At 50.4% G+C, this 12687-nt stretch overlaps 1 protein-coding gene across 1 annotated transcript in view; it reads left to right on the top strand.

The window, feature by feature from the left end:
- Window positions 1-11707: 11707 nt before the first annotated feature.
- The window catches only part of DEDD (death effector domain containing), a 184965-nt gene continuing 183985 nt past the window's right edge, over window positions 11708-12687 (top strand). Inside the window, exon 1 of the mRNA XM_069607182.1 lies at window positions 11708-11891. Within this exon, the coding sequence (XP_069463283.1) occupies window positions 11812-11891 (80 nt within the window). The 5' untranslated portion in view covers window positions 11708-11811. The remainder of the gene's footprint in view (window positions 11892-12687) is intronic.

Here is a 12687-nt window from a genome sequence, read left to right on the forward strand (position 1 = left end):
AGGGAGAACATCACTTAAATGAGGACGGGAGTGTGAGTGAGAAAAAGGAGGAAGGATGGAGTAGGGAAAAAGACAAGAAAATACATGGAGGGGGTGTAAGGAAGAAAGTGAAGAGAGGCTGCAAGAAACTTCCTGGAGGGAGAAGAGGAGCAGGTCAGGTGGGTGGAACACATGGAGTGGTAAAAGAGAAAGAGCAGGTGGGAAAAGAACATAAGAGGAAAATAGAGGAAAAGCGAGGGAAGGATGCAATCCGTTCAAAGCAGTGTTAAGTAACGGACGGACAAAAGCCACACTAAGGCACTTCGGGGGGGGGGTGTATACTAATTGATCTTTCCACAATTGACCCAATTTAAAAAGGTCCATTTTTTGCCGGGGGGGGGGGAGGGGGGGCTGGGTAACGCCCTGCAACCCCCCCCCCCACCCAATCCAACAAAAAAAGAAAACAATCCCCTTATATTATTTATAATCCAAAACCAACCCAGCACATATATAAAATAATAAAAAGGTCAATTGTAAAAGGTCAATTTGGGTACCACCCTTCAGCCCAGTCAGGTGTTGAACAAAATACTACCCTCAGAGTTTACATCTACATTTAAGAGTCTGATGCCAGAGCCTGGTCAAGACAACCTAAGCCACTTGGGTGGTGGTACTATGCCAATAAGGATCACAGCGGCATCCTGCCAAAGAAAGATCTCAGTGGCTAAAAGTAAATAAAAGAAGTGACTAGAAACAGTTCAACCATCACGGGATCTGTGACTGTTTAACCCACGCAGGGCGACAGACCGGATCCGAGCTAGACTGGGGCCAATAATAGAGAAACCACATGAAACATCACTATTTTTATTTTACTCCTAAACTCTTACCAAGGTTTCTTTAGTTGCGTCCACCGTCCTTTTCTGTGGTGATAGAAATAAACATACAAGTACATCAGAAAACCCAGTTTTGCATATTGTGTTGATCCTTTGGCCACTGCAGTACTCCCCTTTCCCTCAAAGGGGAGAAAAGGGGTTTAGTGATCAGGAGAAGCAGGGCATTCTTTGAATGGAGGACACGCATTACTTAGCCAATACAGTAGCCCTGACTCTTTGAAAGTGGAGAAAAAAAAATGTAGTGGTATGCAACAGCACAGTATTCTCAGTGGAGCGTACACACAATAGTTGGGTTTAGTTTCTAAGCATTAACTGCAAGGATGTCTGGTCAAGATAGGAAGTACACTACAGAGGACAAAAAGGCAACATTCAAAGATTAGAGAAATGTATCACCCAATAGTAGACCCTTTTATCTGTTATTTCAATGTGGAAAGCAAAGTGTGAAACAATTAATTGCTGGTATGAATTGAAACAATGAGATTTTGGCCCGGTACAAAAAAATTGTGCATCATCTACTAAACGCAATAACGGCTATTCTTCAAAACATTCACGGTGTCTGGGTGTGGGCAGGCCCTCCCTGCCCCTGCTTACCTAAACAGATAATGGCCCCCCTACCACAACGAGAAGCCGGACCACCCGCCACTGCCTAAGAGGAGCACTGCCAGGCTGAGGACCACCCCAGCAGCATCAAGTGTGAGCTCGGTGACTACATCCCTGCCAGAGAAGACCTGTGTGGAGACCGCAAAGAATCCCAGAAACAGAGGAAGGCCCTGCGTGACACGATGTCCCTCGCACTAGACCAACAGGGATTTACAAATAAATGCCTTTTAAGGGCCTCATGGAAATCTCCAGTATCCCACATGGGCATCTACATTAATTATAAATGAACGCCTCCATACAGGCAACGATGACCCACTATGCCAGCAGGGATATTTGGGGCGGTGGGGGAGGGAACAGGGGTTCCCAAGGACCAGTACATAGTGCAGGTTGAAATGATGCAAGGCTGCCCAGAGGAAGGGGACGCAGCGTTAAGCCCTCATCAGTACTTACCAAGCAATTCCCCCAACACACCCTCTGGAGCAAGGTAGGTGATTCGCCAGGGGAAGTAACCAGTCATGGGAGAGGGTGGGGTATTTACGGTGGTATGTGAATGGTTTACTGTGGGTAAGTGGAGTGAGAAAAAGGAGGCGGAAGAGAACGTCAGACCATGGAAGGCGAGAGTGAAAGGAGTGTGGAGGGCTCCTTAGGCCATTCCCATTAATGGCATATATGGTACTGTCGGGTATAAAGAACATTATGGAATCAAAAGACTTGGTAAAGACAAACCCATAATATGGCACTACGAGCAAGAAAGAGGATCTGCCTCTTTAAGGGGAAAACTTCATTTAACTGAGACGAGTACACTGGATGGGAGGAACGTGCCGACGAGGGGCGAAACAGTACACAGGGGAAGCCCCCTGACAGCGTCACAGCTGAGAGGCTGTGCCAAAGAGCCTGCTGCTTTCAGAAGCATTCCAAACGAGAAAATGAAAAAAATGGAGGCCCAGTTTTGACATGCACGGGAGAACAGAGGAGACAGGCAGCCAAATCCTGTGGCGGCGTGACCATCAGAGTTGGAGAAACAGCAAAGTATCCAGTGGCACGCCGCTAAACCATGTCGGCGAGAAGACTGAGAGCCAGCTGTGTTCAAGAGGGAGCAACCGGAGACAAGGAGAAGAACCCGAGCGAGCGCTGGACTCGAGGACGTTCCCCTACCGACCCAGAGGCAACCGAGGACGAGAGAACAGGGAAGCCACCGGGGAGTCATTATACATCAGGAAAAACTTGTCCTAGTGAAACGGACTGGGAATAGAAAGGTGATAAAATGGAACTGTATCAATGCGAGAAAGAGAATCCAGAATAACCCTCTAAGAGACAAACAAGCATTGTGTACAAATAACCTGGGAAGAGGGTAAAATATCCTCTAAGACAAGTGCAGTGAGGAACAAATCAGAAAGGGAAACATAAGCATGCAAAGTGAAGGCCACTAGAGCATATACGAGTGCTACTTCAGGAGAGGAAGAATGCTAATTACCAATAAACTATCCAACTTACGAAAGTAAGTGTCACAGGAGTCCAAAAGGCATAGAGGCCTTGATCAAAGGACGCAAGAGAATAAGATCATTTGAACACTGACCAGGGAAAAAGAGTACATCAAAAACTCTACTGAAGGAGTTACATGACTGGGTACAGAAGGTGACGAGCTAAAAATATTCTATTAAACAAACTTTGCTGTGAAGAAGAAAGTCTTTGAGAAGAGACAGTCAGAAGAAGGGAGTCATTCTCCTGACTTTCTTTCCTTTGGTTAGAATAGTGGTAGGGTCTGAGAATTCTGTTTTGGCCAGCAGACCATTTTTTAGTTTCGAGAGTCACCACGGCAGACGAGTACCTTAGCATTATTCTTAAAAGTTTAATAAAACCTTCTGCAAAGGTCAATAAATGCCTGCGTCCTTCTGGCCCACCACAGAGTACAGCGTGTGTGGAATAGTTCTAGAGTAAAAGATATGGGCATGTGGGAATTAGTATTACTTGGGAGTGGAGATAGTAGTAGCTTTAACAGCTGTGAAGAATAAGACTAGAGGGAGGACTGGTAGTAAAGTGCTACTGTAAATAATGGATAAGAAATAATAGAGGAGGGAGAATAGTAAGAGCAATGGGGTGTAGGAGAATAAAAGTGGTGGTAGGAGCAGAGATTGTAACAGAAGAATAGCAAGAGGCAAAGAAGTAGAGTGAGGTGAAGGCAGGTAAAGATGATAGCAGAGGTAGACAGAGGGGAAATTTGAGATAAGCTCAAAATAACAGGAATAAGAACAGAAGCTGAAAAAGGTTGAAGGTTGAATGAGAGACCAGAGGGATTGAAACATTGGGGGGAGGAGACATTGTGACACTTAGAGAGTTTATGCCATAGGAATCTGGAAGGAGAGCATTTGGAGAGAGCGAGTGGCAGATAGCATTGTTCCAGCCCCAGACAGCCTTATGGCAGTAACCAGGAGCCAGTGGAGAGATTTTAGGTCTGGAGAGTTAAGGTCCTTGGGCTTAATGCCAAGGATAAGTCTTGCATCCCTATTCTGCATTAGCTGGAGGGGGGCAGATAGAAGACCATTGGACTGAGTCAGCGTTGGAGTGGTTATTTGTGGCGGGCTGCCACGCCACATTTACTAATTGACAATGGAGCCATTTGCGAACAAACACAGATCAAATCAAAACTTAATAGAAAGGATGCACCATGCTAAATATTTGTTATTTGATCCAATAAAAGTCATAGGACCTGATTCACAAATACGTAGTGACTCGACTGACAAGTTACCAGGAATGGTGGTTGAGTCAATGCGCTGCAAGGTGGCCACCGGGTCCTGAAGCTCTGTATGAGATTACTATGTGATGTAGGGAGGCAGCTAAAGGTCAGTACCGTCTCACATTTCCACTCAGATCTAATGCATACTAGCACGCATGTATCCACTTTCAATCCAGCTCTCACAGACGTGCATGCACACATACCTTCCACAGACCTTAATTTAGCACCCACCCAAACGTCTTTACCTCACAGGCATCTGCACTCAGCAAGGCCCAGGAAGTTGGCTGCCCACTGACAGATCTCTCCTGGCAAGACATTGCCATGACCATTTCACTGCACATGCACGGTGGTCCAGCTTCCGTGCAGGCCAACCACGGGGATGCCGGTCTAGTTTTCAGGGAGGATGGGATATTTAAACCCTCAATCCCTCTGCTGAGCACATCAATGCACTAAGCCAGCTCCCTGCTTGAAGTGCTCCGACTTCTCCTTTGTGAATTCCAGCCATACTTTGTCCTTTGCCTTGACCAGTCTCCCTTTTTCATCTATTCCCACCCCGTGGTCTCCTATTCCCTCATCTCCTGCCACCCTTGCCCCTTCTTTGTCCTGGAACATTCCCTTCTTCCTGTTGGTACTAGTTCCATTCCACATCCTTATTTGTTCATGGCTGCTGCTGCTTCAGTTGGATTCCTGATACTATCCCCCGGAGCCTCCACCTCCATCGTCTGGCAAGAATATTCTGCTTCCCCAGTCAGTGTTGTGGGAAGTTGGTCCGGTATCACCAGGTAGCCGTCTCCTTGGGGCTGCCGTCCTGGCTTCTGTGTCGCCATCTCTTTTCCGAACAGGCCAAAAAACACAACAGACCAAAGACATGAAACTGGTACGCAGTCAAATTGAGACACTTATTGAAAAGTACTACGGCTGGATAGGGGGTTGGGAGATGCCTGTGGTAAGGGTGCAGCAGGAGACTGACAGAAAAGTGGCATGATTAGGGTTAAAGACTCACTCCTAGATGAAGCATCTCTCCCTCCAGACCCACACCTGTGCACAAGCCCCATCCATCACACACCTGTGTGCATGCCGCATCCCTCTCCCAGACCCACATCAGTGTGCCCCCATCCCTCCCCAACCCTCACCAGAATGCCCCGATCCAACCATTCAGACTCCACCAAGATGCCCCATTCCCCCTCTAGACCAGTACCATAATGCTAATCCCCCCTTAACCCCCAGCAAGGCCCAACCCCCCGACCCACAACAGCAAGGCCCAACCCCTCCCCCCCACAGCGTGGCCCAAACCCCCCCAGACCCACACCAGCGTGCATATTTCGAACCATTCAAACCCTACCAAGATACCTACTGCAGCCCTCTAGACGAATACCACAACGCCTCATCCCCCTTACAGACCCACACTAAGATGTCCATGTGTCTCTCCCGGACCACGCACCAATAGCCCCAGGCGACCCCCTCTAAAACCACCCATCCCAAACATACTCGTCAAAATTAATTCCCCTATTTAGCCCCCTTTGATTAGTTAAACGCCACCACCTGTGGTGTCACGTGTCCCGGAATAGCAGGGTCACGTGACACTACGGGCGGATGCAGTAATAAAGGCATCACCGGAACTGGCGGCTTAACGCCAGTCCGGGTTTAGGCATCGATATCTGTGATCCCGTGTGTTTATTGCTGCGCAGCTCCCGCGCCCCGCGACAGCCTTACGGCCACGGAGCGAGAGCCCCGCTCCGTGTCAGTCACGCCTGCTGAGCCTGCAGGCCTATCATCACACTGGCGACGAAGGTGGTGAGTGGGTTGCGAGCCCCGACAACAACGGAGGCCATCGCACCCACGGACCCGCGTTTGTACGATCGCGGAGCCGGCAAGACTTCAACGCCGGCCCCGCCCACCATCACGTTCAACTTCCAGTGGCGGCGGAGAGTAGGCCCAGTGCCCCAGGGCCCCAACAAGAGAGGAAAAAAAAAAAAAAAAAAAAAAAAAAAAAAAAAAATCAGCATTTCTGGTAACACCCCAGGCAGCAGCCCCCAGCCCTGGCAGCTGCATCCAACAGAAACCACTACCCCTCGATAAGTGGAAAAGGCAATCAACGCAGGATAACCCACGGCCTACCCTGCCAGGACGCCGCACGTGGGACCACACGCTGCACGCTCACCAGGCCCAACTGCCAACACACGGTAAGCTGCAACACAGCGCCGTAACGCCGCACAACACACCATGTCCGACCCGACGTCCAGCCCATCAGAGACCAGCGCCAGGTCCACGTCGAGAAGGAGCCTCACCGAGGAACGCACTGACCCCTCGCTAACCACGTTCATGCCGCCTTTCGACCCGTTTACCAATGGAGCAGCCATCAGATGGGAAATATGGTTACAACAGTTCGAGATGCACCTCGACGCCAGAGATATCACTACGCCCAAAAAGATGCGCTTTTCTCCTCCTCAACATAGGATCTGCCGCCCTGCGCCTATTCAACGCCACACCAAACAGAGGTACTGATGCCAACTACGCTGCAGCCAAAGCTGCCCTCTCCAACATGTTCAAACCAGACCTCAACCCCGACTACGAGAGGTTTCACTTCTGCATGGCGAGGCAACGGGAAAAAGAGACAGTGGACAAGTTTCACGCTCGCCTTCGCGAAATGGCTGTAGGCTGCGAATTTCCAAACGAGGAATTCGCCATCCGCCTCCAGATTATCAACGGCATCTCGTCCGAGAAGCTGAGGAGGGCGATACTATCAGAGAAGAATGTAAGGCTATCACGCATCCTCGAGATGGCAAGACTCCGCGAGCAAACAGAGGACCAAGTAGCAGTAATGGAAGCGGCCATTCAGAGGCTACCGCTTGACAACCCTGGACCAACAGAAGATGTAGCGGCCATCTCCCGACACCAGGGCACCCGCCCGAAACAAAACACAAGAATGCAACCACCGCAAAGGCGCGACCAATCGTGCAAGTGGTGCGGAGGCCCATGGCATAAAGGGGATTCCTGCCCAGCGTGGGGGTCAACATGCAGAAAATGCAACCGCCTGAACCATTACGCCGCAGTCTGCCTAAATCCACCGAACAAGAACGAACGGGACGCAGACTCGCGGCCACCACAAGAACCACGCAGGAGATTCGCGCCCAAAGAGCCCCGCCAACCAACGCGGAGAGGGAAAGCTAGGGCAGTCGACGAATCACACAGATCCCAAACCACGAGCGAAAGCGACGAAATTAACAGCGACTCATCCCCCGAAAGGCAAGACAAAGAAAGGAGAAAGAAAGGGAAGAGGCGAATACACCGAGTGCACCTAATATCGGCAGTGGACCCACGGAAATCACGACAGAAGAGGAGACCAACATGCACCATCCTCTCCAATGGAGACCCACTGAAAGTTATCATTGACACCGGTGCCACAGTAAATGTCATGCCCGTGACTGCATTCAACAGTCTCAACCCCAGACCAGAACTCTTGAAGAGGAAAGTCAGGCTATACGCCTATGGATCAAAGAAACCCCTACCTGTGCGAGGATCATTCAAATCCAATTTCGCTCACAGTAACGCCAGCTGCCGAGCCCGAATCTACGTGGTGGACGCCGGGTGCGAAACCCTCCTAAGCTGTAAAACAGCCGAAAAGCTGGAGCTGATACACTTCGCCTTCAGTGCGCAACACGATGAACTACACGACCTCCTAGGGCGACATAAAAAGCTGTTCCGAGGCATCGGACGCCTAAAAGGGAGAACGGTCAAGCTGCACATAGATCCCACCATCGAACCCAAAGCCGTACGGCACAGGCGAATCCCATTCCACCTGAGAGAAGCCGTGGAAAAGGAACTACTCAAGCTTGAAAACGCAGGGATCATTGAGAAGACGTCTGGACCAACCCCGTGGGTTTCGCCGATGGTAGTGGCCCAGAAACCAAAACAACCAGGTGCAGTGAGGATTTGCATCGACATGCGGCTCCCCAACATAGCTATCGGTCGTGAGCGCCATGTCACTCCCACCATCGACGAGCTCATTGTAGATCTCACGGGGGCGACGGTCTTCAGCAAGCTCGACCTCCGGTCCGGCTATCATCAGCTAAAACTATCAAAAGAGTCCAGATACATCACAACATTTTCGTCCCATCTTGGCCTGATGCGATACAAGAGACTCAACTTCGGGATATCTTCGGCGGCGGAAGTATTCCAGCATGAGATCCGGAAAGTCATCACAGGCCTCGAGGGAGCAACCAACATCAGTGACGACATCCTTGTATATGCGTCAAACAAAGACGACCACCACCAACGCTTAGCAGCAGTCCTAAAGAGACTCGAAGAGGCCGGTCTGACCCTCAACGCAGACAAATGTGAAGTCAACAAAAAGGAACTCTGTTTCTTCGGATACATCTTCAGTGCGGCAGGAGTGTCCCCAGACCCATCAAAGGTACAGGACATAAAAGAATTCGAACCACCACAATCAGCCTCAGAGGTGAGAAGCTTTATGGGAATGGCCACATACTGTGCCCGATTTATCCCTGATCTTGCAAGCATCGCCAGCCCACTCAGGGAGCTAACCAAGAAAGATCAAAAGTGGGAGTGGACGGAGGTTCACCAACAGGCTTTTCAACAAATAAAAGACTCCCTGTCCGCCTCCACCACCATGGCGTTTTTCAACGTAGACCGACAGACCGAACTTCTTGTTGACGCCAGCCCAGTTGGCCTAGGAGCCGTGCTGACCCAAACAGATAAAGATGGCACGAGATATTTCCAATCGCGTTTGCCAGCAGAGCCCTCACCAAACCTGAACTAAATTATGCCCACATCGAGAAGGAAGCCCTAGCCATTCCGTGGGGATGTCGCCACTTTAAGGTCTACCTGTTAGGAAAACAGGCGAAAGTTTTCACCGACCACAAGCCCCTTGTCCCGATATTCCGAGGCTCCGCCCCACATCCGCCCGCCCGCATTGAGAAGTGGATGTTGCAGCTTCAACCCTACAACATTGAAGTAGAATACTGCCCAGGTTCGGATAATCCGGCGGACTACCTGTCCCGCCAACCGCGGCCAGCCACCGACAAAGAACAGCGCCACGCAACAGAAACGGACGAACACGTCTGTCACGTGATAGCATGCGCCCGAGCACGAGCCTTGACACTGCAGGAAGTGGTACAAGAAACAGTGGAGGACACCGTCTTAAAACATACGGCCGCAGCCATACAGTCAGGCAACTGGAAAACGTACCTCATGTCAATGTCTCACCGAACAAACACTGCCCAAGCCAAATTCAGAGCCCTGTTCGGTATCAGACATGAACTGTCTGTGGCCCCTGAGGGAGTAATACTGAAAGGACACAGGATCATATTACCAGAATCCCTTGAGGACAGAGCGCTAAAGCTCGCCCACAGTGGACACCAAGGGATTGTCAAGTCGACCGCCTACCTAAAGTCCCGAATGTGGATGCCAAACATGCACCAGAGAATTACAGAACTCGTAGAATCCTGCACGGCATGCCAAGCCTCACGGAGACCAGCAAACCCAGAACCACTCAGCTGCGCCCCCCGAAGCCGAAGACGATGGGAGGCCGTCAGCATGGGCCACTGCACCATCGCTGGAGAAGGATACCTGCTAGTAGTGATAGATGAGTTTAGCAGATACCCGGAAGTAGAGCATGTCGCCTCGACGAACGCAGAAACCACCATCCTCGCACTGGAGAAAATATTCGCCACCCATGGCATTCCCAAGAAAATGAAGAGTGACAATGGCCCATCGTTTGTCAGTCAAGAACTAAGGGAATTTTTCAAAGAGGTCAACGTCAAACATCAACGCATCACCCCAAGATGGCCTCAGGCAAACGGTGACGCAGAGCGTTTCATGGGATCCCTGAACAAGATCATCAGGATCGCCAAGGAACAAGGGCACCCCTGGTTGAAGGCTGTATATCGGTTTCTGAGGACACACCGACAAACCCCACACTCAGCCACAGGGGTCAGCCCGGCGGCCCTCATGTTCGGAGTTCCCATTCAGGCAGAGCTACCGATACACCCAGGCTGGACAGCGCCAGACCCAGATATCATCGGGATGGAAGCAAGACGGGAAAGACACAATGAGCGAGAAAGCATTGCTCGACGAGCACACCATAGAGACATAAACCCGGGGGACACAGTCCTCGTCAGGAACCGGGCACCACCGAAGAAAATGTCCCTCAACTTCGAAGCGCGCCCGTGGACTGTCGCGACCACTAACCACAGCATGATTACGGCAACCCGCGGAAAAGAGACAGTAACCAGGAACGTCTCCCATTTCAGGAAAGTGCCCCCAGAAATGTGGGAAGAACAACCGTCACCCCAGAGGGAGGAAGTAGTACACCCACCTCAAACACCCACGCCACAGCAGACCATCGAAGTGCCGGAAGGAGGAAGTGGTGAAGTGGAGGCCGCCACGGAAAACGCGCCACGAGAGAGAAGCACCCGATACAGTCTGAGAGAAAGGCCCAAACCATCTTCCCGCCTTCAAGGATATGTAGTAGACGAAATATACCAAGGAAGACGACAGCAGAGGCAGAGACATTCACTCACCCAGAAGTAAGACTCTATGTAAGATGTTATGTTAACTCATGGGAATCTCACCTCCAATTTGGGGAGGAATGTGGTGTCACGTGTCCCGGAATAGCAGGGTCACGTGACACTACGGGCGGATGCAGTAATAAAGGCATCACCGGAACTGGCGGCTTAACGCCAGTCCGGGTTTAGGCATCGATATCTGTGGTCCCGTGTGTTTATTGCTGCGCAGCTCCCGCGCCCCGCGACAGCCTTACGGCCACGGAGCGAGAGCCCCGCTCCGTGTCAGTCACGCCTGCTGAGCCTGCAGGCCTATCATCACACCACCCACTGTCCTTGCACTCTTGCTTTTCTTAGCCCTCCATACCTTTCACGTTGAATAGATGAAAATGATTTTTAGTAAATGTAGTTTTCCGCTCTCTCGTCTCCATCTGGTGTCTCACAGGAACTTTCCTGGTATCCCGAACAACATGCCAATTATCAGCCACTCAATAACACAACACACAGATTCCTGTTGCTTTGCAGCCAGAGCCTTCCAGGTTCCCGTTCACAAAAATCACGACGAGGGGGGCGAGTGGGGGGGGGGGGGGGAACACGACAAAGTTGGACGCTCCATCTGGTGTCTTGCAGAAACATTTCCCGTATGCTGAAGAAAAGCCCCACCTTAACCTCCGCCAGCCAAGAGCACGCAGAGTCCGGTTGCTTTCCGTCCCCACCCTGTTGCCATTTCGTCATCCACAAACTTTCGTGGTATCTCGAAGAAACTTCACACCTTAACCTCAGCCAGCCAAGAGCAGGCAAAAATGCCGTTTCCACCACTGGCAGCCGATTGCCAAAGCCTTCCAGTCCGGTTCCCGCGCACAAAATTCACGTCAGACGCCAAGTGAATGGTAGGCAACGTGCCGAAAGTCACGTGAAGAAAAGTAGGCGGGCGTTGCTATGATCCTGCGTGTAAACGTCACGACGACTTAAAGGCATTTCAGAAATACGTCAATTGCGTCATGACGCCTTAAAGATATTTCAGGAAGTGTCGGCAAACTTTTAAATGAACGCACAATGCTATCGGGTCTCATAGGGACTTTAAATGTGTGTTTCATTTGATAATGAAAGCAGCATAAGGCCTCCGTTTACCAAGCGCTCCTTTCCAGTTTCGGGCAGAATCCGGTGAGTTTATAAGATCCAGCTCTTGTAATTAGTTGTATATGCTTTTATTTTAGCATCCATTAATTTAGATCGTTCTCGCCCCTTGGTTGTTATGCTGGAAATAGGAGGCCTTTTCCAATCTCTGGAAGTGCACGTTGAAGTCAGAGGCTGAAGCAGCTGTAATTGGTTGTATTGTACTCAGGTTGAAATTAAACGTACGTGACTTTCTAAAAATCTGGTTTTGAAATTACACAGGGCAGCCTGTTGGTGTTTTAGACGTAGTAGCTGCCCCGACGCATATTTACGGCACAGTTCAGGCTCTGGGATGGTCGCAGACGCAGTAACTGCTGTGCAGCGCACAGACCGTGGTCTGGTTTAAGTGATTACATAATACCTGCGCCGGCTAATGATTGCAGACGTCCTACTGTCTCCAGTTCCGGTGCCTACTCTGAAAGCCAGGGCGAGATGGAGATCCGGTACTTTCTGTGTCTAATGATCCTTCCGTGGAGAATAACTGCAGACACAGTGTCTGTTCTAGGTGTAATGACTGCAGATACAGAAACAACACTCCGATGAATATCAGCAGAGATTACCTTCTATAGTGCTAGAGGAGCGAATGACTGCAGACGCAATACCTACTGTGGAGCTAATGCGATACACGCTCATCAGCTGCATCTGACAATACCTGCCCTGGTGCAAATAATTACAGACATAGTACCGGATCTGGGATACCGATTCCAGACACCTGCCCTGGAACTAATGACGTTTGATACAGTACCTGCTAAACCGTTACATGTGACAGAATACCTGTCCTGGG

This window comes from Ambystoma mexicanum, chromosome 1p, assembly GCF_040938575.1.
Source record: "Ambystoma mexicanum isolate Mex_15411 chromosome 1p, UKY_AmexF1_1, whole genome shotgun sequence".
In the NCBI taxonomy this organism is placed as follows: domain Eukaryota; kingdom Metazoa; phylum Chordata; class Amphibia; order Caudata; family Ambystomatidae; genus Ambystoma; species Ambystoma mexicanum.